Source organism: Melospiza melodia, chromosome 11 (genome assembly GCF_035770615.1).
Source record: "Melospiza melodia melodia isolate bMelMel2 chromosome 11, bMelMel2.pri, whole genome shotgun sequence".
NCBI lineage: Eukaryota > Metazoa > Chordata > Aves > Passeriformes > Passerellidae > Melospiza > Melospiza melodia.
This window is the reverse complement of record NC_086204.1, coordinates 25,866,520-25,892,217: the sequence shown is the minus strand read 5'-3', so window position 1 is coordinate 25,892,217 and position 25,698 is coordinate 25,866,520. Positions and strand designations below refer to the sequence as shown.

General features: G+C 41.2%; 1 protein-coding gene across 1 annotated transcript; it reads right to left on the bottom strand.

Moving 5' to 3' along the window:
- Positions 1 to 17,417: 17,417 nt before the first annotated feature.
- BTF3L4 (basic transcription factor 3 like 4) lies at positions 17,418 to 25,601 on the bottom strand. Its single transcript, XM_063166110.1, has 6 exons — positions 25,478 to 25,601; positions 24,359 to 24,422; positions 23,395 to 23,508; positions 21,195 to 21,396; positions 19,923 to 19,982; positions 17,418 to 19,055 (listed from the first exon to the last, which is right to left on the bottom strand). Exons 2-6 carry the CDS (start codon positions 24,410 to 24,412, stop codon positions 19,009 to 19,011), a joined length of 477 nt encoding a protein of 158 aa, XP_063022180.1. The 5' UTR covers positions 24,413 to 24,422; positions 25,478 to 25,601; the 3' UTR covers positions 17,418 to 19,008.
- Between the last annotated feature and the right edge of the window lie 97 nt (positions 25,602 to 25,698).

Sequence of the window (25,698 nt, the reverse complement as noted above, 5' to 3'; positions counted from 1 at the left end):
TGTGACTTGCTCCTAATGAAGATCTATCTGGAGGAGCAGCAAACTCCACAAGCTCCAGGGAGCTGCTCCAGGCACTTGTGGTGCCAGACACCTGAGCTTAGAGCAGGGAGATTGCCCATCCTGTGTTCTCAATGTGCTCCCTCTGCTAGAAGAAGAAACATTTCAATATTGATAGTGAGAAACACTGTGTACAAACCAAACCAATAATTTTGAACCCAAGCCACAGCAAGGCTGCAAGACCATGGACCATGACCTTTCACTTGGCACAAGAGTCCAAATTACAAACTCTCCCAAATGAATCTGCAGCTCTTCCATGTCCATGAGCCTCTACAGTGTTGTCATAAGAAATGGTGCCTGATGTTATCCCACATGACAGCTTGCTATTGAGCTTGCCACCTCTTTTCCCAAGTATTTTTCCCAGTTCTTTATGAGAAGCTACCAAGGAAAAGGCATAAAGGAGAGCAGAGAGAAGAGGATACTCCAATTTGCAAAAGGCAGGGGATGGGAAAAGGGGAAAGAGGAGCACAGTTAGAAAGGTGAAAGGAACCTCTGAGGTGCCCTGGTTGCAGGGAGCAGCACTGAGTTACAGGGTCCATACAAAGATGTGTGTAACGTGCTGGGATCTAGGAGTTGCAAGGGATTTAAAATGATGCCAGAGTAATCTTTGAGCAACAGAGTTAAAGACAAATAAGAGGATTTTTTAGCTACGTGGTGAAACTTGCAGAAACCTGGAGAAAATGAAATTTCATAATGTCTTCATTCTGTTTCTAGGTAGAAATAGTGGAATGGTTAACAACAGTGTAGGAAAGCAGAACTCAATAATTATTCCTGGTCTGTTTTTGGGGAAGAGCCATATGATACACAAATATATGATGATGATGATGATGATGATGATGACGATGAAATACATTCCATTACAACAAGCACTGAGGAGGATGTTAAACAGAAGCTAATGAAGTTGGCTATCAGCAGGTCCAGGTAACTTGCATCCAAAAGTGTTAAAAGCACTGGCACAGAGTATCTTTAGACCATTAATGTTGATTTTCAATAAATCTTGGAACACTGTTAAAGTTCCAGAGGACTGGATGAAATATTGTACCCATATTTTAAAAGGGTAAACAGGGTGACCAAGGTAATTACAACCTGCCAGACTGACAAGAATTCTGGGTAATAAAATGGGACATTATCTAGATTACTTGATTGAAAAAGAATTAAAGAATGGAAACACAATAACTGCAAATTAATGTGGAAAATAAATCTTGCGAAAATAATTTGATTTTTTAAATGGCATTACAAGTTTGGTTGATGAAGGTAAGTAGGCCTGCAAAATATTTGTTCTGGTGACTTGCAGCATTTTAATTAAGAAGCCAAAATGATACTGACTCATCACAGCACTTATTAAACTGTTGAGACTCTAGCTAACTGACAGTTACAAAGTGGGAAAATAAAAAGTCATCATCAAAGAACGTGTTTCTGCATCCTGTGGCAATTAGTTCTACACTGCATTGTATTGATATTAATGGTTTTAAGAAGAACATAAAATCATCACTTAAAGAGTTTGCAAGTGATGTAAGCAATAGGGATTAATAAATAACAAGTCATGCTGCAAAGTAGCTGAGACAGCTTGATAACAATAAATGTGCATTTCTGTACAGCCAAATGTAAAAGCATGCATCAAGGAATAGAGGGAGTGATTATAGGATGAGAGAATTTGTGCTTTTACAAGTTAATGCTCCAAAACCTCAAGAATCATCACATATAATCAGGAGAAAATAAGCAGGTGGTGTGGTGCTGTAGCCAAGAGGATAATGCAATCCTTGGGTTTATAAACAGGAGAATATAGAAAGAGGTCTCTATTTTTCTGGTACTAATCCCACTGCTCCTGAAGTCTGATACCCAAATTCCTTAATTTCTTAATAGAAGCTGAAAAAGAGGTGGCTCAGAGAAGATCAATAAGAATGATTTAGACTGAAAGTGAAAAGGTTCAATCAATTTCAGTGTCAAGAAAGAAGGTGAAGGGGTGACTCAATCACAGGCTTTAAGGACCTTCAAGAGTCAGTGAGTGTACACAGATGTATTCATCTTCCTGTGAGGTCTTTTACCAGGGAAGGTAATTAATCACAGGACAGTTTAGGACAGGACAAGCTGGATTTCCCAGCATTGGGAATGTCAAAATCAGGCGGTCGTAAAAACTTAATTTCGACAGAAGCAGGAGTTCAGTCCCGTAAGTCTGCTCCCTGGGAAATAGAACTCTGTGTCTGTAGCTGTGCATTCTGGCTGCTTGTCTATGCAGAAGCTGATTTCCTGGGGCACTAAGAAGTAACAACCTGTCATCCCTTTCAGCATCATCTGACACAGCTCATGTGCTGCTCAGCACATGATGGGAGCAGCCGTGGGGATGGCAGTGTTTGCAATGGTTCAAGGGATGGGTGGACTCCCTCACAGAAGGCAAAGCCTTTGAAGCATATTGCATACCAAGATAACTTTTCTCACTCAGGAAGCCTGAGACATGCCTTGCTGGAAGCTGGGAGGACACTCCTGACAAGTGTGACTGTGTGATTATCCTGCTACTAAACTCTTCCTCTGGCATCTGCTTCTGGCCACTGTCACAGACAGCGCATTGCTCTTGTGCAAAGCAGTCTCTCAGGTCCACCCCAAAGCTGACCCACGCCTGATCTCTGAAAAGTGCAGTGGGAAATTTAGTGTGAGCAGAGAGCAGATGCTTGATAACGTGCATTGCACAGGAGAGGGCAAGAACCAGTGGAGAGAGCAAGAATTCTCAATATTAGAAGGTCAGAGGCTGACTTGGGTTGGGGATTGTACACAAGGTTCTGGACGTCTCCAAAATCTGTCACTGAAGCATTCAGGAGTCTCCTGGTCTGATCTGGTACCATCAAAAAACTAAAAAACTTTGCAGCAAAATGTTCATTACTTTCCCAAAGTAGTTCCTGATGCAACTGCTCAGCCTTCTCCTGATATGCAAGATCTCGAGGAGGAAAGGCCTGTGCTGTGAGCCTGAGAGTCCAAACCTCTTGAGTGACTGAAGCTTTTATTCACAGTTCCATGGAAGAAAATGTTGGCTTTTTTCTGCACAGTTGCTAATAACTGCTTGCATGCCGCACTTTGACAGAAACAATACTCTAAGTATTCATTACTAATGCCGTTCCTAGTGAAGGGCTTAGTGATCATTTAACCAGTTTTTGTTGTAAAATAAACGCCCTCGCTGATAACACCCTTGGAAAGAGGCGAGCAGACGGCGCTGCCGCCTGCAGTGCTGTGGCTTTGCCCTCTAGTGGCTGAGGGCCTCGCCCAGCTCCGGTGGTGTCGGTCTTAATGTGGTTTGATTACCTCATCAGCCTTGAATCTTTGATTTTTCTAAATTCTGTGCAGTCTTCATCCATTAAACTCAAGTACTACCTGCACCAGAACAATGTGAATCAATAAAATCCTTGGCTTAAGATTCTCAGAATCCTATATTAAGGTTAACTCAGTATTAGTGAGTCATACGATAAAGCCACTAATACATGGGCACTTAATTAATCTATGATGCATTTTCCACCAGATAGGACTTAATCTCTTGGAAGGAAAGAGGCCTGCTAGGTCATCATCTCATTGTGTGAGTCAGTTTCGAGTCATTCCATGCTCAGTACCTCTCTTATTTTGTCCAGTTTCAATTTTAAATGTGCCATGTATCCTGAGAAGTTTTAAAAAAAAAATTGTGTGGTAGTCCTTTCCAACAGTAAACTCATTATGCACTTGAAAGGGGTAAAACTTCTTTACTGTCTATGCTGGCTAAATCTTGAACATCCATTGCTTTTCTCTCCATACTCCAGGCACTGACCTAGAGGGTCTAAGAGATCTATGTCCATATCTGTTTCAAACCTCTATGGGAGCCTGAGCAAGGACTTTGGACTTCAAGGACATCTCAATTTTTTCTCTTCCTCTTCCTCTGGCACCCATTTTAGATTATTACACCAAACTTCATAAGGAAATAGCACTTATTCAATTAAATTGTCTTTCCCCTTCTCTCTTTCCTGTGTCTTTAGGATCTCTTGGCCAATTTCTGCCACAGCTGAAAAAGTGGTAAATCTCAAAGGAAATTTAGTTCTTAGAATTTTTTGTATCGATCCATGGCCAGAGACAGAGGGGCTGAGCAAAGCAAGTCCAGCTCTGCTGGTCCATACCCAGTGTGTCAGTCAGTGCCCTGGCCTTGCAGAGAATGTGGAGGGAGCTGAAGTCATTGTGGCAGCAAGGTCATCCTGCTCATGGCAGGGCTGAGGAAGTGCAAGGAAGAGATGGGAGGGTGAAGACACAAATCCACATGTAAACTCAGTCATATTCACAGGACAACTTTTCAAGGGTTGTTATTTGGACTCAGTATTTGAGTGTGAGATGTGATACTCAGGTAATTTGAAAGCCTCTGCTAAGCAAGAAGTCAAATTACAGGATTTAGTAGTTCCAATAAACAACTGGATCATTTAATTCTTATTGTTTATTTTGTTATTCATCCATATTTAGAAGCCCTGGCAATGCTTAAGTACCTTTTTGATTACATTCCTGATCTGGCCAGAAGCTGGAAGTGGCTTTAGTGAATACTCATGGGGCTCATGTATTTGTGAGGCCATTCCAGATGAACATGTCTGTGCTCAGTAACAAAAAGCCTGCCAGGATCTGCAATCAGGAGAAACAGGTTCTTGTTCAACTCTTTGCTGCCTTGCTGAGTGACATTTAACCCCCATGATCCCCTCTTTGTGTGCAATAAAAGTAGTTATATCTACAGCATGAGTAAGTTTTCCATAAGTCCTTAGGAAAGTCTGTGAAACCACTTTGAGAGTCTCTTTTGGGAAAGGTTATTATGATGATTACCTGAAAAGCCATCATTTGGAAGATATGAAATAACCACCTAAATATCTGCTTTCTGGTTCAGAGACAAAAATGAATAGGAGTTTGAGACATTGACTCCATCTACAGAAATTCATCTCCCTAAAATGGTGACAGATATGTATTTTCCATCTGAAGATTTGAAAGTAATTTACAAATAGTTGAAACCTGCTAGTCACCCTGAGAGGATTAAAAACCTGCTCATTATCACTCAAAAAATGCATTTAAGGGTTTGGCCTGGAATTGTAGAACTCCTGATTTTACAACTTGTCCCCTGTATATTAGGGTGTCCCTGGGATGTGCAATTATTTAATTTCCTCAGTCATATAAAACTCTTCTAAGGCTGATAGTACTCCAGGAATATTGTTGGAGCTGTGCCAGAGGATGGTGGATGCTAGGAGAACTGAGATTCTCAATGTTTGGATAAGAGTCATAATTCATGCCAGTTTGGTCTAAAAAAACCTGCCTCAAGTGTGATATATTGGTGAGGAGGGAGAGCCCAGCACAACTCTATAAAGAAAGTGTCTCACAACTTCCATAAAGGAGTTTCAGAGTTGTTGACAGCCCTACACACTTTTCCATATGCACCACCAACATTTCTACACTTCACGGCCAATAGGAAGCACAGGTGGTGAAGAACAGGTGATTTTTAAACTGGGACTCTCCAACCTAGACCAAAAAAAGGCCCTACAACTGAGCTTAGAAGCTCACAAATAACATCTCAGGCATTTGTGTGGGCTTCAGTGAACATGCTTGGGGCACTCACTCCTAGAAGCAAGGCTGTTGGCTGGGAGCAAACCTCACCAGACTCTGGCAGAGAGGAATCCCACCAGCAAACAGCAGCACAGAGGATGTTCTTTGGAGGATTTTTGAATGACTGTTTTTGTGAACAGAACCCACTCCCTTGAATGTCAGTGCTTCAGATGCAAGGAAAACTCTAAGGATGAAAGAATTTTAGAGAAATTGAAACACTACAATTCAAACTTGACTTGATTTTAATTACAGACAGTGGAAAATAAAACTGTTGCAAATTGAAAAATCACATCAACATCAGTATTATTAAATAACTCACTATTATGAATTTTGAAGTGATACCTTTTGATGTGTCTTTTCTTTCATTTCTTCCAGCATAACTATATTCTAGGACCAAAAAAGCTGTCAGAATTTTTTACAGATTCAGTACACAAATTAAATAAATCTGTACATCATTGTACTTATATAGAGACACATTTTACACATGAAGAAAAACATCTAATCATTTTAAATCCTGTTTTAGTCTGTGATTTCTTGTAACAGTGAGTTCCAGGCACTAATTGTGGCACTTTAAAAGTATTTTCTTCCAGCAGATGTAAATGCTCTACTGTACAATTTAACTTAATACCCTTTTATTTTCTCATATAGGAAAAATTGTTCTCTGTGTAACCCTCAATTCTATTTATTTCTGCTATGTACCTCCTTTTCCTTCTTCCATAAAGATTATGATGTTTTCAATTTATCTTTAAATCTCAAGTTTCCCTGCATCTTTATATGGTGTCATTTTCAGTTTCTAAATCCTCAGTGCTATCCCTACTGACAGGGTGAGGGCTATGGGCAGAGCTGAGGGGGCTGTCACTGAGTTAGAGAAGCTCTGCTGTTCTGTGGTTGTGTGGAAGACACCCAAATAGAAATCAAAGTCCAAGGTGGGAACAAAGACAAAACAAACAGATGAAGGTGAGAAACTGCTACATCTGACTCCTTGTATAGTCTGTGCTGCCAGAGCACAGCAAAGAGGGATGCAGCCCATCTCTGCCTCACAGACAGGGCTGTGCAGCACTGGGGCCCTGAGGGGAATGCTGTAATATCATTTTTTCTCATTATTTCTCTCTCCAATTCCTCCAGATCCACAGGAGGAGAGGGAAAGCTGCTGGTCCTGGTCAGAGAAGGAAGCAGAGAGAAGGAGCACAGTGAGTGCTGGAGCAAAGGAAGGCAGAGGATGAGGGACAGCAGGAGCAGTGAGGACACACATCATCCATGAAGCTCACAGTTTCTGTATGAGGTAGGAAATATGTTTCAGACACAGTTTTCAGTCCAAGTGTAGCATTGTCAACTTGTCTATGACCATGCAGGTACATATTTCCAGTCTGGTTTGTTTTGTTGTTTGAGGGGCCTTTTTTTTTGAGGATGCAAGTAAACCAAAGTATAAACCTTCATCTACAGTACCCTTTTTTTCCCTTTTCAATGCTTATGTGAAAGGTTTGATCTAATATGTATATATGAGTTTATTCTTTATGTCTTTGTAAATTCAAAGAAAGAGCTGAGTTTTCTTTAGGAAGGAACTGAAACTTACTTGAAAGGAAGTGATAGATGTCGTTGGCTCATTGTTATCTTAAGCATTTCCCTTCTTTGTTGCACTGGAGATAGATGAATAGCTGCTATGCATGGACATACATGACTCTCAAGTTCTGGTTAATGAATTTTGGTAATTAAATAATTCAAGGTGTGATTGAGTCAAACTCCAGCAAAAGGGATTTTATTCTTGAAAGAATCTGGCAGGCATCACTTTCCTATCACTTTGTTGGCTTATCTGCTGTTGGCATCTTGGTCTTTTCCTCCCTACTGCTCCTCAATGACAATGGGTGCAGCAGGCATCAAAACCACCATCCTTTGTGCACAGAATATTTGAAGCTGTCTCTCAAAGGAGAAAGGCTCCCACACCTGTGCTGCAGATTGCAGGCTCATCTTTGTTTCTGAAATAACTCAGGAATATGTAGCTCGAATTCAACCACACTTGACTGAGGCAACTGGTGGCTGCTGTAGGGGAGGGCCAAAACCAGCTGCCACTGCTGAGGGCACAGGGAGGGAAGGCAGCCGCTGCAGGAGCTTTCAGCAGCAGGTGGCTGTCAGTCAGCCACACACAGCCCTAGAATTCTTCATAGGGTTATTTCTCCCCTATCAGAACTGCCACAGTGCTCATACCTCAGGGAAAAGGTGTGATGGGGGCAGGTAAAGAATGGTTAAAAACATGGGCTGCTGCTTGACATGGGCTCCTGCTTTCATCAGTTCTTCGAGCAGTGAAATGGTTCACACACACACACACACACACACACACACACACAGCTTTAAGCACACCCTGAAGTATTTAAGGCATTTACGAAAATCCAAAGCATCTTGTTCATTTCAATTACTTCTCCACCCACATTCCTCATTGAATTAAAGGATATCCTACACACTCTTTTGTTTCACTTATTCCCCAAAGATTGTTTCATCGTACACCAGGCAAGGATCTTCAGCATATTCATATTAACGTCTCAGTCACGGCGTTGAGCATTATGATGTTCCTGGCACAAGGGATGTTATTAAAGGATTGAACAGATGAATAGATGGCAGATTTCCCCAGGGCAGCACATCAGAAAATGGACATCAAAAGAACCTGGCTCAAAATGCAGTGAATATTACAGGCTCCTGACAAATCCCACTCATTTCTGAACAGTAACACTGTCAGGCTGTGTTAGGGACAAGTCCATCCTGGAATACCTACATAAAACTGTTTGCTCAATCAGTAAAAGCACTCCCATTTCAACACCCACCCCTCTAGTTGAAGACAGCATAATCTTCATTAGTCAAAAGTACTGTGGGCCCAAATCCAAATACAATCTTACTCAAATAATTACCAGTATCCCAAGGCTCAGGCTCTGTAGCCATCAAAATTACCTTTTTCTTCCACCATTTTTCATGAACCCACCTGGACTGCCCTAGAAACCCTGAATGTGTGAGTCTCTTTTACAGGACATGTAGGGTGTCACATATTACAAGTCATCTTCACAGACCCTGACAGGGTAACAGGCCACAGTCTATGGCAGCAAATTTTAAAAATTTCTATTTCCTTTTTCACCAAGAACTGGTTGGAATTTATTTTCTTAAAGCTATTTCAAACCATGAGTAACAATTCCTGAGCAGGCACTGAGGAAGAAGAAGCACATATACTGACATGATGTCACCACCTGAATTATTCTGCTGAGATATAAAAATAGTTTGGAAGGCAGCACGGCCAAAATTACTATATCATTTAATTACAACCTGCTTTCATGACAGGCCATCAGTTAATTAAGAGTGTCAAAATGCTGAATTGCCTGCAGCTTCTACATGCTTTGCAAATGACATGGAAGTCATCTTTTTAAATAGCAACAGCTTAACTGAAAATGTAGAACCCATAGTGAAATGCTTTGAAAAATGAGGCAGTCAACTGAGCTGACCTGAAATTCCCCATGCCATAAATTCACTAGGGAAGACAGTTATAACCCATTTAATTTACTCTCTGAAGATCACATTCACATGACATCAAAACTATTTTTCTGAAATTGATATAATTTTGAAGTGTTATAAAACAGGAGGCTGAAGTGACTGTGCTCTGTGCAGGTACACACAGGGCCTGGCTCCAGCACCAGCACTTTCCTCCAGGCTGCTACAATACAGGCAACTGTAAAGCAGCAAAAGTCTTAGAAAAAAGGGTTTTTCCTTTAAAAATAAGTCACCTTCACTGATTCTCAAGTACCACATATGACATGAAAGAAAATTATCTGTAAAGGGAATAATGTTGCTATAAACTTAGAAAATGAAGGCATTTATTTACCCATTTGTTATATCTGATACCAAATCCCTTATTCTCTTTCTAGAGCTATTTTTATTAAACAAATTATTTTGTATGAAGTATATAAAAGTTTTATATAAATTGTACCAAAACAAATAAAAAAAGGTAAAGTGAAAAGCAGGATAGAAAGGTCATGTTCCAAGCACCAAAGGATAAGAGTAGTACCCATGTGCAGAAAAAAGCCAAACATCTTGAAACTGAAACAAAAACAGACCAGTCTCTCTCCCTCATTCTCCCTTTGGCAACAAGGGGGTTCTTTCATTGGACAGACAGAAAAATACTGTTTGCTGGCTGGATTTTTCTTTTCTTCCAAGGAAAATGAGTGCTTCACACTGGGAAAAAAAACCTGATGAGCAAACATCTCCCCCTATAGTTTGCAAGAAGCTGAGCATCTGAAAAATAATAACTACAATCCTGTCTCTTGGCTGAATAAGGCAGCCAAGCCAAAACTGAGCCAGGACCTTATGTAGTATGGCAACATGGAAGTGGATGCTATAGGACAGTGTTTGAATAAAAAGTAAGAGGCTACAAGAAATCTGATAATTCAGAATTGTGGCAGGCTCATGGTTTCATGACTGTGGCAGTGTCCAAGTGATTAACAAATTCAGGCTTGGGGAAGACAGACTGAATTTCAATATAATTTACGTGAATTATATTCATGTGTGGGAGTCAGGGGAGTGCATTAGGCCTGTAATTTATGCAATAGGCAAAGAACTTCAAATACTAGAAAGAACTGAATGTGCTTTCTAAGTTGACTTCAAAGTGCTCCCTACTACTAAAGACTTTGATTGAGAAAATATTTGAGCTTAGTAAAAATGCCATTTAATCTAACAGGCCATAAAAATGAAAGCTGACCAGTAAACAAGAGTGCTTTGCCAGATGACAAACACCTCAATGCAACTTTCACAGAATGGTGATTATTCAACAATTTTCTGTCTGTTTCAAAGGCAGGATGTGTGGGATGGATGCTGTCATCCATGCCATCATGCTGGGACATTGCTGCTGTTTCTGTAAGGAAGAAGCCCTGAGCCCTGTAACTGGACTATACTGCCATCCACAACTGCTGCTGCCATTAATTTTACAATCCCCATGGAGGTTTAAGGTAAAGGGACGTGTTTTATTCAGTGTTCTTACAGAGAACAGTCTAACAAAGGAGTTAGTATCCAGCAAGGCCCATTACACAATACAGTGATGCAACATTAATGGAACATTGTGTTCTCCCCTGAGCACTCATGTTCTGTGTTTGACAGGCAATCCTTGGGGTCCAAGCATGAGCCCAGCAGTGGCTGGGATGGCATTGGCTCCAGCCCCTTCCCCTAATGGTGGAAAATATCCCGTTGCAGTTGCAGTTGTACAAGCTTAGCAAATGCTTCACATACCAGCCTCTGCTGGCCTCCTTGTTCATGGAAACATACTTAAAATTCCCATTTGCCAGGTGTGGGGTTAGACATGGACTGGACAAGTCTAAAATCCTGCAGACACTGGGATGTGGCAAGGGAGGTGAAACTGATGATGATCTTTAATATCCCCTCAAAACCATCATGATTTCTTATAGAGATTAAGTCACAAATATTGAGTGAAAGGAACAATAGTGTCACTGGTTTTATGTAAAAATCTCCTGACTAAATACTACCAGTAATCATTCTAGGCAGGCATTCCCACTTCCCACTGGTTCATTCCTCATTCACTAGTCCATATAAGGGTGGAAAAAGAGCCAAACAAACAACAAAAAAATCTGAAACACACATGCTCATCTGGATCATGTCATTTATTGAGTCAGCAGCGATGGCAAATGGGGAATCAATCGGCCTTACCGTCACAGGCAAACCCCACCAGCAATGCCATGGAAGTCCACACACTCCTCTGCTTGTCCCATGACCTCCATGGCTCTGCTGGAACCTTCCTGTTCTCCTGGCACTGCTTTGCCTTCTCAGCAGTGTAGCAACTCCCTGCTCAAGCAAAAAGACATGGCTTCACTGGGTGTAATTAGGCCTATAAAAAACCACCTCGGGCTTATTTATGCCTTGCTAAATCACATGATTGAGATTTTGTGGAGTGCTGTGAGTCAGACTCTTGGGAAGGCCTGACCAGCTATTTCCTCAACATCTCAGTGAGAGAGGTCTCTGTGTTGTTCATGTTTGTACCTCAGCAGTCAGTCAGATGAATGCTTAGAGTTTGCTAAAAAAGGCTGGTACCCCATTTCAAAGTGCCAGAACCCTTGCAAACAATTTTGACTATGATACAGAACTAAACAGGGCACAGTAAATAACAGCACATACATCAAGAAGCTGCACTCTTGGGGGAGAGAGTGAAGGGTGAAAAAGAAAAATGCTCTTTGGCATCTCTGACATCTGTCTTATTTTGCTTTTATCAAACCAGAGAGACATTCCAAGTATAAAACTTGCAACAGGATTACTTAAATATGATAGGAACAACTGTTAAAGCTTATTTTTATTGTGCAAGTAGACCAATGCATGTAATTCCTCCTGCAGTAATTTTTCATGGGGCAGGAGTAATTGAGGACAAGTATTTAATCACCTCTCTCTTATCTTGGCTTATCTAAGTGTTAAGATAGAAGGGCAAAAATCGAACCGTGGCACATCTCATACAAATTTCAATGCAGATTAATGTCTCAACAGAGAAACTAATAAAAAGAATTGCTCACCATATTTATTCAATGCAAGTGAATTCTTGTTCTGAGTAGTCACTACTTTCCTTTTTTTCTTTTCCAACAAATATTGGCCATCCTGAACCATAATGAACATGAGGCCCTGAGCAGGTTGGAAGTATCAGCACACTGTGATGCAGTCAAATTCAGTAGTCCTGTTTCTCAGACAATAGCACAGCTATAGAGAAAGGAAGATGACAGGAGTGCAGTCACACAAAGGCAAAGTCAATGGGTGTACATTCCTGATGATGCTACTGTGAGCCACTGAGGAAATGGAGGTAGAAGACACCTAAACCTTTTATTACAGTTTACTGCAAATCCATGGTGCTTGTGCAGATAAAACCAGTAAGACTGTGTGCATTTTTCATGGAAGAGTTTCCATCAGTTAAGATGCTAATGACGTTTGTCTGCTTGTAGCCAAAGAACAAGCAAGCTTGTTCAAAGAATTCACCAGGTTCTCAGTGAGCCAGACTGCACTATAAAAATCCCCTATAATTTACAAAATCATCAGGATAGAACATGTATTCCACTAGAAACAATAGCTAGATTATCCCTTCAAATCTGACTATAGCCTTTAAAAGAAAAAAGAGTGTCTGGAATATTTTTATGGAAAACCTATTTCAAGGTTCTCAGGAGAACTGAGCTGGAAAAATCACCGTGTAATGGGATAAACTATTACAATTTCAGGGCTGCAAGTGGCCAACATGATTTCTCAGTGCACACTGCCAATGAAAGCAACCCTGTAACTCAAAGGGCAGGAGAAGAGTTAGTGGCAATAATATCCCTGTGTTCTAAAGTTAATAATTTACAACAACACTGAAATCATGCTGCTGAAAGGTGATATAGTAAAGACTAGAAAATAACACATCCCCTGTTTTTCAGAAGACTGACATCATTTTTGTGTCAAAATAGAAGGAAGCCTCAGCAAATTGCCCAAATATCCATCAGGAGATTGTAAGAAAACCTGATTTCTTTCAGTCAAACTGTGGAAGCAGGCTGTGGGAAACTTAGGACATACAGGGGGAGAAATCCTTATTCAAAGTAAAAATTATTTTAGGCTGCATTTGCATTCTTTCAGAAGCATGCAAAATGTCACTAATTACAAGTGTCAATCACAGAGCAGGCCAAGTCTCCAGCAATAGAGCAAAGGTTTCAAAATGAACAGAGCAGGAATTCAGTTGCATTGTTACTCCCTGGAGATTATAGCAATGCTGTAAGCAAACTAGAGTTATTTTCAATTCAACAACATGTATCAGAAACCATTTAAAACTAGATCTTGTCACAAAAGTGGAAGCTCCATATTAAACATCTCAGTTAGTAAATTTAAAAGTGATTTTTAGCCAACAAGAACCTGCAGCATGAAACATCAAAACTTCAGCAGCTTGCCCCAGTAAATCAGTGTTTTCCTAGAAGGAGACATGCAGGACAGGCTCACAGGGAAGGCTGTGCAGCTGTGGAGCAGTGGGGTGGCTGGGGCAGAGGGCAGTGAGGCCATGCTGGGCTGCCCATGGTGCAGCCAAAGTGAGCTGGACAGAATCCTTATTTCACAACAAAAAATTTAGAAACTGGAGGGTCTGACAACATCATCACCCAAGGCTTCAGTATGGCCAATGGTCCCCTTCCCAAATTCTGTGTGACCCTGGCAGCAGCAGCACAGGCTGCCCTGCAGTGCCTTGCCAAAGGCCAGCTCAGTCCAGCCTGGGAGGCTGCTTTGCTGCTGGCCACCCCCACCCAGCCTGCCTGCAAACACTTCCCTCTTAGGGGTTAACCTTCATCTCCCAGAAATTTCAAGCTCAATGGCAGGTGGTGAGGCAAAGGGAACAAGATGGGCTCTTGTAGCTTTAGAGCAAACTGGTCCAGCTGACATCAGGCACCAGTTTGGGAAAGCAAAGGAAGTGAAAGCCTTGCTCTGTTGGCAGCAGAAAAGCCAGAGATCAGTGAAAGCTCTTCAGGGAACTTCACTCTTGGTGTGCAAAGGTCTGGCACCCTGCTGACAGCTGCTGGGATTTTACATCTTCACTTACCTATGTCAGGCAATAATTTGCATTGCTTGGAAATTTCCAGCTTCACACATGGCCTCAAAATGAGATCTGCTGTTCTCAAAATGTTGTTTGTGCCACACTTCCAATGTCTGTAGAGAACTGGTCTCACAGCACTGGCTCTTCTTTATCAGCTAAGTTGCATTAGACAGAATCTAAAAATACATTAAATACTTTCTAATATTACTTTTTGACATAAGCAGTTACTATAGCTTCAACAAGCATGTTGCAAGAAAATGCATGAGGGTTGCATAACTCCTTTTATTCAGCAGGGATATGTGCACTGAAAGGTCAAAAGGCCTTGGAATAAGGTTTTTTGTTTCTATGTTTGTCTTAGCATTCATACTTTAACAAAAATATCACAAACAACTTCAAGACCTCAAATGAGCAGTTGATCTCCTTTTACTTCAAAGAAGAAACTAATTTAGTTTAGCTACAAAAACCTACCTGCAATGCAAAATTCAAGGAGATGCTGTCTAATATGTGAGAATCTGACAGAGAACAGTTGACAAAAAAGCAGCATCTGAGCAAGCTGGGGGTCTGTTGCTTAGTGAGAGGGAATTCAACAGCTCAGAGAACCCACCAAATACTATGTGTTTATCACACAGAAGTAGCTTTTATATCAATTGCACAGAGATGTAGCTCTCTCAAGAAACATCCAGTTTGATATTCATTAATTTATGAAGCACATAGAGGAGGCAGAGCAGTACTCATGAAATAAAGGCAAACCAAGGCCCTGGAAGATGTACAAGTCTGTTTTGTCTTGTCCTGTAACAGTGGTGGATGTGAAATGAAAGCCTCAATAACCTTGCTCTAGATACCAACCCAAGCTTCCACCCAAACATACCAAGACTACCAATTTTAGAAAGAATGTCTTCTCTTGTTCCCCAAATCCTTGATTGATACTGCAGCCCTCATGTTTCTGGATAAATCCATTAAGTTCTTCAGTGTCTGCAAACTGGTCTTTAAAAGGGAGGGATTAAAAAAAATTATTTAATGGGAAAGCAGTTAAAGGCAAATAACCATTCCCTGCACTTGTGCTGTCATTTCTGTGAAACTGCTATGGCTGCTGTTCTGGTAAGCTTCTCTTCTGCACCACTTCATTTGCTCAAGTACAAAGCAGGGATCATTTCATTAGTGAAATCTGGATCCCCAGAATAAAGACTACTCACTTTGTTGAACAAACTAGTATTGCCTTTGAATAACATGAGCAGACTGATCTTCAGTGCTAGTGGAAGAATTCACTCACTCACCTTCAGCTAAGGGGCACTTTGCTCAGCCCTCTGTAAATTCCTACTGCCCAGAGCTGCACGGGTGCTGATTCCAAGGAACCTCAGGATCCTTCCTAGACCTTCCTCAGTGGAGTATCTCATACATAGTACAGCCTCACTGTGCTTTTATGGCTCCCTCAGTTCCTTCCTGCTAACAAATACACTGGTCAATCAAATACTGCTCACTAATTAAATCAGCTGTAAGACCTCCAGAGCTCATTTTGTACACACCAAATCCAAAACATTATTTGTGAAGATCCTGGCAGAAGGGAGCTCATAGCAACTCCTAGTTCCCATGGAAAGTTGACAAATATGAGCAAGTAATCAACATATTTCCACAGCAGTTCTAAATTCATCCTTATCATTCCTGTGCACTCTTCAACTATTGCTATATAACAAAGGCTAAAAATAAAAAATCCAAGGTCTGTATTGTCCCTTTTATATTACCTCTTTCCAGCTACAAACATTCCCAGCTGTAAATTCACTTTGATTTCCAGCTCTGCATGGGAAATCCATGCACCCAGCCCCACAGCCTGTGCTGTAACCCTGGCATCCATCACACACAAGCATTTCTCTTTCACAGAGAAAATCATGAAACAATTGCAGGTTTTTACAGACTTCTCTACTGCCTCAGAGAAGCCAGCCAGACCCAAATTTCCCAGTCATAAACCAGGGAACTACACAAATGCACCAGCAGCCAGGGCAGGCAGGTCAGTGTTTGCTGTCTCACACATTTTGCCCATTCTTTGATTTTCACTGCTCAAGCTTGGACTCCCTCACACACAATCCAGGAGATATTTTGATTTCCTTTCTGCTCCATCTCCCTACTTTCCAGTCACTGCTAAGTTATTTAACATGTCAGTAGCATTAGCAGTATCTTTAATACATCAGCAGAGTTAAGTAGTGAGCAAGTAAGCACAAGGGCTTCAGAAGGATGGTGGTTACCATGCTTCAAGCCAAGCAAGGAAGAACTTAGTGTTCACCTTTATGAGGGGAGTTTTTATTTACCAACACTCCCCAAAACTATTTTTAGTAACCTTGCATTTCCATCAGCATGTACAAACACTGTTTGTGTTATACCATGAATAAATACAGAAGAAAAAGAGCTTTTCCCACAACAGCCTTTATGGGCTACTTTTAATTAAAATCAGTTTAATGATTGATAAGCTCTAGTATTTCCAGCAGCAAATCATAAGTGGTTGACTGTTTCCAGAGACAGTGAAAAAAACTGAAGATAATATAACTACATAAGCTAGCATAGTTAGTTGGTTTACTGGTTGTCAACACAGGAAAAATTTGAAGGTTTAACACGTAAATTCAAGAGCAAAAACTAAATCAGTATTTTGTAGGAATCAGAAAGTTCAGCTATATAAACTGAGGGAATCATTGTTTCCAAGGCTTACTTTTAGTCTCTCACAAAATTCCTTTTGACATATTCCCTACATCAGAATGAACAAGCAGGAATTTTCAGTATCTGATTAGTATTTAGGAAGGGGATGTCCCATGTATCAATTCTGTACAGTTGCTACCAGGAAAGGTTCTTCACTGTGCCTCTTAAGCAAATGGAGGAACACTGCAAATCCCTGTGGCCTCACGTCCTTCCTCTGCTCCCTCAGCTCCCAGAGGCAGCTCAGGCAATTCCATGTGCCTGAGCACACATTTGTGGAGACATCTCCTCCTTATAAACAGAACAAATCATCTGCAGCTGATCAGCCACACAACAAATGAAAGTTTCTTTCCACAGCACACAGAAAATAGGAGTGAGTATAGGGAGTGTGAAATTCTAGAGCTCTACCAGGACCCTCCCTAGCCCCACGTCTTCCTTGGTCACTGTCACCAAGAATGCAGGGCTGTCTCAAACAGCTGCTGCATCCACCTGCTTTCCTCAGCCAGTGCTGGTGGGAGGAGCACACAACACACAGGAGGGAGCATTTCCTCTTTTGTACTGTTATTTTATTTTGTAGTAAGATCCACGTAGTATATAAAATATAACAGGAAAAACTGAACGAAGCCTAGAAAATGAACCGAGGAGTTCAGCTGCCAAACCACCACAGCTCTACTTCCCTGGGTTCATGAAGTCTCCAGAACTCATGGACTGTTTGCTTGTACTATTACAGTTCTCTAGGATATGAGCCTACACCAAAAGCTGATATGTTCCAATTAAGCCATAGTTAAGTGACAGATGTAGAGGAAAAAAAAAAACAAAGTGGCTTTTGTAAGCCACAGCTGCCCTTGACAGAGGTTACAATGATGTCTAACTATACTGTAATGCACATTACATCAAGAACCTTGAAAGAGCCTCTGAGAAAACGGCTTCACATTAAGCATTTTAAAGAAAGGTCATAAATACTGCACTGTACCAACAGTACCTCCCAATGTCCTCCTTATGCCTGAGGAGCATTTGTGTTTTGTAAGAAGCTACTACATAGATGACACCAAACCTAGAGGTAGGTTATAGGCCAAGGTAAGTTACAGGCAAAAAAAAAAAAAAGAAAAAAAGAAAAAAAATCCCTTTAGAGCTAGTCACTGCACAGACTGCCCAGCAGGAAGCAAGGCAAAGTGTCAACAACTCTTTCCTCCCGCCCTAAACATTGTTCACACAGTGCATTTAGTTCCTAGTGCCCTAAGAATGAGAGTGGATCATCAGCTGCTAGTAAATGCAGTCATGCCAAGAGAACAGCTTGAAGTTATTCAAGCAAAAACCTGTTACTGTGCAAAACTGGTGCACTGGACTGTTCCCAACCAGACCTCCAAGCTTAGGAAGTGACCCAACAGTAGAGAACCAAGGTGTTTTTCTTTTGACTGGGAAATACTTTAGTAACCAACAGGAGAACATTCTGCTAAGTCTACATGGAAGGAGTCAAATATCAGCTTGTATCAAAACTTTAAAGAAAAAAAAAATTGAAAAAGGTTTAAAAAAAGCACACTTTGATGAGACCAAGTTTTTAAGAAGTTCCTGTACCAAACAAGCCGCTAGAACAGCTCATCTCCACTAAATCCTGGGATCAACACAAGGTTGATAACAAATATATGTACATTGAGAAACACACCTGCAAGTACAATAGTTACAGCAAATTAACCCCAAGTTTTAATGGTGTATGTAATGCCTTCAGGTCACAAAATGTGGACAAAACATTAATCTTAACTCCCTCTGTGCACTATTTGGTGATAATCAAAGTAATGATGCTGAAGATTCATTTTATTTCTACTTCCAAAGGAAAAGGGTAAATGGTTAAATATGTGTTGTCCAATTTGTTCTCCACTATACGTACACCCACACACATACACACACCCCTCAACTGCACTGACATTTCTTTTTGACCAAAAGAGTAGATCCTGGGAGTAAGTGCAAAATGCAAAATCAACTGACAGAAAATGCTGAACAAACAGCATCATAAAAATACAAAATATTTATATTACTGAACTATTAACAGATGATGTTCTCTGTTTCTTTAAAACTTTGGAACCACATAGCTGATTTCTTAAATCTAGTCCATGCCAGCTTCCAGAACTATTAATGTTTTAGTTAGCTTCATTCTTTGATGCTTCATCAAAATTTTCTACGAGATCTGAAAAAGATGAAGATATTTAATACAGTAATGCCCAGTAAGATTACCTTTGTAAGTTTAATGAAAATGCATATAATTACAGGAAAGGTTAAGTAATACTTAATTACACTTAGAGAAACCACTTCTTTATGGGCAGATTTCAAAGGGCTTTAGAAAATATTGTTTAAACATACACAAAGAACTAGAAATGCAGAAACACTCCAACAGTGAAAATTCTAACATTAAGTGATTAAGAGCTGATTTTCAAAAGGGCCCTACTAGCTGCAGTTGAGTTTTGAGCATCAGCATTCTTTAAAGAATGCCTGCCATTTTAGAAAATTGAATTTTATGCAAGGTCACAAAGAAATAAACCAGTGCCAAGGCAGGAGGATTTCCACCTCTGGTCCACACGTATGTTGTTTTAGATAACACACCATCCCAAAGGCTACAGTGGAATGTGGTTATTGATAAAACAGTTATTCACTGACAAATAAAGAACTTGTCATATTTACTTCCAGACACACTGACATCAGTCCTTTTTCTTCTGCTATAGAAATAAAAACTCCCACTCCAGACCCTGATACAAAAACAACCTGGTAACTATGTCAATTATGTCATTTTGCAGTCCTAAAGCCCTGTTTGGATATTGAGATACCTGTTCAACCTCACTGAAACTACTTTAACCTAGTTTCACTCAATAATTAAGGTAGTTGCACAAGGTAATCTCTTTTTCAAAAGCTGGAATCCCAAGTCATATTTTAATGCTGTCCTATATAAGAAACCTCCTTCAGCAAGTGAGGAGTATGATCACATCAAAAGCTACACATTTAAATGAATGAATCAAAATATTTATATCTTAAGTGGACATAAAAGTGTTTATGTGCCTACCTGGGACATCATCATCTTCTTCATCAATATCTTCAGATTTTGGTGCTTTACTATCCAACACTATAAAAAGAAATTTGGTGCTGAGTTCTCATAATACAGAATCAGTGACACTGACACAACAAAATAAAAACCATACATGTGAAAAAAGCAAGCACTTCCTCAATCTCCAGGAGTGACAAACACACAAATGACCAGGTACTGAGAGCTACCAGCATGACCAAAAGGTTTCCTTGGGGACATTCTGACAGCCAAGCATTAGCACAGCCTTCTTCAGATGCTATGGGGTATTCATCAAGAGTTTGGAAAAGATCAAATGATACAGAAACCCCCAGCATGACTCAATCTTCTCAGTGAAATCCCATGTTTCAATGCAACAATATGGCACCAACCAGTGACCAACATGTCATTTGATTCAAATATGCTTATGATGATCCATCCCTCTAAATTTTAGAAAATATTTTATGCATTACTAAAGAAGAAAAACCCTTAACTTTCACTTAAACTCTGAACACGAATGCTGGAGTAATTAAAACTTATTTAAAAGGAATAACTCTGTGTTGAAAACATTAGAACAGGTGATGTATATTCCATTCCAAACACAGACAACTGCAACACATCCAACTACAGTCATCCTAATGGCCATAACAGCCTAACTGGAACTGTACCTAATCTTCATTTCTTAATTGTAAAATTACAGAAATAGTTATACCAAATACATTCTTCCACCCATGCTCCCAAAGTTTTAAAATTAATAGAAAATAAAGAATCATAGGCATAACTGTGATTTAGGGTTTGTTTTTTTTTTTTTCCATTAAAACTTTGATTTTTAACTAGTTTTTTTTTAAGCTTTGCTTGGATTCCAAAGTGAATTGTAGAGCAGAAGAACATATTGCTTCTTCTACAATTGCAATAGAAATATGTTTTGTATGAACAAAGAAAACAGAATAGATTCCCTGACAAAAAGAACTGGTTGAGTTTTTCCAAGTAAAAACTTGCTTTTCCCTAAGCATTCTGCCATACACAGCTGTACACCTGCTACCATAGCATGCCAGACTTACCCATTTCTTTTAAATCAGGGCCTGCCTATGTAATCTTGAATCAACAAAGATAAAAAGAAAGTTCTTCCCCCACCCTCTTCTTCCACAACAGTGGCAAATAAATAACAGCACACTCACATTTCTGACTTTGTAAGTTGTTGTTAAATTTGGGTTAAAACTTTCAGAAGTTCATATGTCCTTTAAGTCAGCTATGGAACATTCCAAAAAGACCTACCTTGTCTTGGGAATTGTTCAGCTAACTTCCTGAGACTTGTTAAGCTGTCAGCACCAAGCTGGCTCAAGATGCCTGGAAGCATTTCTGTGATCGGTTTAGCCTCTGCATGACCAGTAATTGCAAAAGTGTTGGCAGAGAGGGAAGCTTGAACCTTGGGGTTGTTGAAGTGAATAACTGTTCCATCATCTTTTATCATGTTCACCTGTTCAAATAGATTAATAACCTTTACCTAAGTGTTGTAGCATCTCATTAGACAAGCATAATAACTAAAATCTAGATTTGAAATATGAAAATTACAGAACTAGCACTCCTCCTCTAAAGGATAATATATCCATGATAAAAGCACCTGGAGTTAACACCACCTAAATTCAAAGCTCCAACCTTGTCACATCAGGCTAAGCCATTGCCTTTCACAGGTTCCTGTGTCACCTACCAGGAAAAAGTTCCTGCTTCTTCCCAGCTGGCACAGGACTCCCACTGGCTCAGGGCGGGGATGCACACCCAGCTCTGGGGGATCAGGTACCAACTGCACTGGAACACACTTCCAGGGCCTTCCCAAGCATTCCACAAGGGCTCTCAAGACTGAGGACACCACCCAGTGACCCTGCTCTCCTTCCCTGGCCTTCTGAATCACCATAAATCTTACAGCCAGTGTAGTGGCCTGCTTTGGAAAGCTGAAAAGCTTTTTCTTCTAGGGATGGATAAACTATTGTGCAAAATATAATTGTCTGACGATAGGAAGAGAGTTCTACCCGTCCAACACAACAGTGGTATTAAACTTACATGAAAAAATTATTAAGCAATGTTTTTAAGTTACAGGGAGTAAACAGGGATTCAGAACTAAAGATGAGATCTGAAGTACAGAAACATCTAAGTTCTCAATCCTCACACAACAGCAGAGTTCCAAATATGTTTTGAACAGGAAATCCAGGTGTGTTGCTTTCCTGCAGAACTAAGCAATATCCTGTCCTTTGCCCATGGGGAAATGGTAAAGGCTTCAAGCACAGTTATCATCCTGTTACTTAAGAGCCTCTTTCAAAATGACACAAATGTGTTACTCATGCTTGACTCAACATGACTCTGCTAGCTGCACGAAGCTTACCAAGGTCAACCTGCGTTCACTTGAATAAAACATTCCACAATTATGTCTCTTGATATCAAGGTAGAAACATTTTGCATCATCTTCCTACACTGAGATATTTAAATTCCTTAATAACTGTATCTGAATAAAGATCCTGTGCTTTGTGCACAATAAAAACCCCTGAACATACACTAAGAACTCTGTCTTTCTTTAGTTCATATAGCTCTGCATATTTGTATTAAGCTTAAAAAACAGACCAACTGAACTGTTTCTGTACCAGAGGTCTGAAAACTTACAGGCAAACCTCACTGAATCTGCATTTGCCTTTGGAAGGGAAGAATGCACTTAGAGACTTCTGCATGCACCTTGCAATCCTGCTCCAATTAATTAACCACAGATTAAATACTGCATTCTTTAACCAAGGAGTGCAAGTACTACAGCTCCACTGAGCTCATGATGGAGAAACCTCCTCCTCTTCCCATGCATGAGGGTCACTCCCTACACTGTTATGGAAAACATGTTTTATTAATACATGTAAATTAGAGGGATTCAAGGAACATCTGAAACCTTCACATTCCCACTTACATTAACACAGAAGCTGCTTCTGTACAGTCTCTGCAGTGCTTCAAAAAACATTTCCTGGAACTACTGCAAACAATTCCAGTAAATTTTGTGCAGTAAAAGGTCCTAATTTTGATAATACAGACTCAAGCTCTTACTCAAGGTGTTTCTAAACCTTCCTTCATACTCTGCACCACACTTGCTCTAGATGTGCCTGCACAGTCCATGTACATTTACTGCTCTTCTCTTTAGAGCAAGTTCCCAGAAGTCAAGCATGAAGAGAAGTTCTGCAATGAATGCTGACACACAGAGCTTACTACCTCCACCACACACTGCCTGGCCAGCAGAACCTCCACCTTTCCTTCTCCAGGCACATACACATTTATGCCAATGAGGCAAGGATACATCATACAATGTTAACTCTCAAAAACCAGATCTCTATGGTTTTGCTTGGAAGATAAAACTGTTGTCAAAAGCAAAAGCAAACCCACCACACCACCACCAAAACAATGGAGTGAATTTAATTTCAAACAGGAAACACTTATATTTTCACTCTACCTCTTCAATGCCAGCAATGTTATTTACAGCCAGTTTTTTGAGGGAACTCTGAAGTTTTTTGTCATCAGCTGTAGCTGTTCTGTGCACCACCTTCTTCTTTCTGCGAGCTGTTCCCTGGGAAGAATCAAGAAACAACAGTCAGCTCTGCTCAAAATCTCACAACAGCAATTGCAAAAGTCAGGGCACAGTCTGAGCAACACCTTTTAAGTTATGAGACATTTCTGTAGACAAAAACGCTCCTCAACTTATTTCCTCTACCTACAGCTTTGGCCATCGTTCCCAATTATAAATTTTTTCTTAAGCATAAAGACCAAAGAAACACCAAACAGCAGCATATTTTCCCTTCCACTATACCAGACTACAAAAATACTACTTAATATTAAGCAACACATAACGAAGTTTCCCCAGGATATTTTTTCCAAAACAAAGCACAAATACAGTGATTTAAATAGCCCCACTTTGGCAACCAAGTCATTAAAGCTTTCAGAGTGTTCCACAGAGAGCAATTCTGGAATTCCTGCTTTGCAAACTTTTGTACAATCATCCCTAACAGGGGATGAGCATCCATACTGAACAAACCACATGCCTTTTTGTTGGTCAATATATTAACTACCCAGTAGAGCTCAGAGAAAAGAAACAGCTCAGTGCACAGCCAGTGCCTGGAGCAGGCACAAAGAAGACAATCCCCAGCAGGAAGACCATAAAGGCAGAACTGGAACACCCAAGAGGTGAGATTAGCTGGAGCTTTCACAGGTCACAACAAGTCACTGAATTAAAACAAAGCTTACACACTGGAAACTGCTCATCCAGCCACTGTGAACTGAAAGAAACTTGCATTTCAGGTAGCTGCACTATAGGCCAGATCACACAAAACCTGTATTAGTCAAGCCTGAGCATAATTTTTTCTTTTCTTTCTATGAACTTCAGCCTATGCCTTCAAAAGCATCTCTGGTGGTTTTCTTACCTTTCCTCCTATTCGGACCTGTGCTTGAAGCTTGGCCAGTTTTTCTTGGTTCATAGTGCTACGTCTAAAGAGCAAAAACAAGTTCAACTTAACATCAAAACAGTAACAAAAAAAAGTCACAGTCCATTTAAAGAGTACTTTTACAACTGCAGCAGGATTAAACAAACACACAAAACCAGAGCTTTAAAGCCACCCCACCTAAGCAATGCACAGAGGTCCTGCAGTAGGAAGGACCCACGTTTAGCTAAAGTGTCTGTGCCACGATGAGGCACAGACTCCATAGGACATTTCATTCTGCATCAGGATGAGGTACTCATTTCCAGGATGCCAGTTTACTGCTGGAAGTATTTAAGTGAATTAGTGGCTTCAACCAGACCCAAACCAGCACATACACCACAACTGGGTCTGGGAAAACACCTTATCTTTACGAAGATCCAGGGACACAGTCACCACTGAACTACCTGCGATAGTTTTCATATAATGAATCTATGATACTTATGACTAATACGCGAGATCCAAACTCTGTGAAGTTCATGTATGGACATATTTACTACATGAACCTCCAACTTCATCCAATACAGCGACTGGGAAGTTTGTCCAGTGCTTCTCCCACGGGTCCGATGGGACCTTTAAAGGCTGAAAGTCCTGAAAATCCATAATGAGTGAAAAACGCCTCAAGCCTCCCAGCAAAAGGAATGCATTTCGCTGCTCTGCCCCAGAAAATCGTCAGAGATCCTCGGAAATCTCCGCATGTGCTTCGTGCCGGGAACGGCGGGGGCAAGGGCGGGAGCGGGGCAGGGAGCGGCGCACGGAGGGAGAAGGGGCTCAGGGTGCAGCCCCAGAGCAGGGGGAGCGGGAGCGGAGCGCGGCTCATCCCTCAGCAGCCCGTGTGCCCGCGGCCCCACAGGAGAGCCGCGGCCCCGCGAGCCAGGGCAGCCCCCGCACAAGGGGCTCCTCGCTCGGCCTCTCCTCGGGGAACGGCCCAGCACTAACCGAGGGGATAGGACCGAGCTGCCGCGGCGCCCCGCCCGCCCTAGGCCGGCAGGGACGCGGCGATACCGGGACGCGGCGATAGCAGGACACGGAGACAGCGGGACACGGCAAGAGCGGCCCCCTCACCTGAGCGCGGCGGAGCCCCCGCTGCCAACACGCGGCGAGAACAAGATGGCGGCCGAGGAAGGAAAGAGAGGCGCACAGAGAAAGGAAGCGCCGCGCCACGTGACAGGGCCGGCCCGCCCGCAGATGGGCGGGACCGCCCACCTCATTTACATAGAGGGGGGCATGGCACGCAATGGCTTCTGGGATTTGTAGTCTCTCGTGAGCAGAAGTCGCCCGTGCTT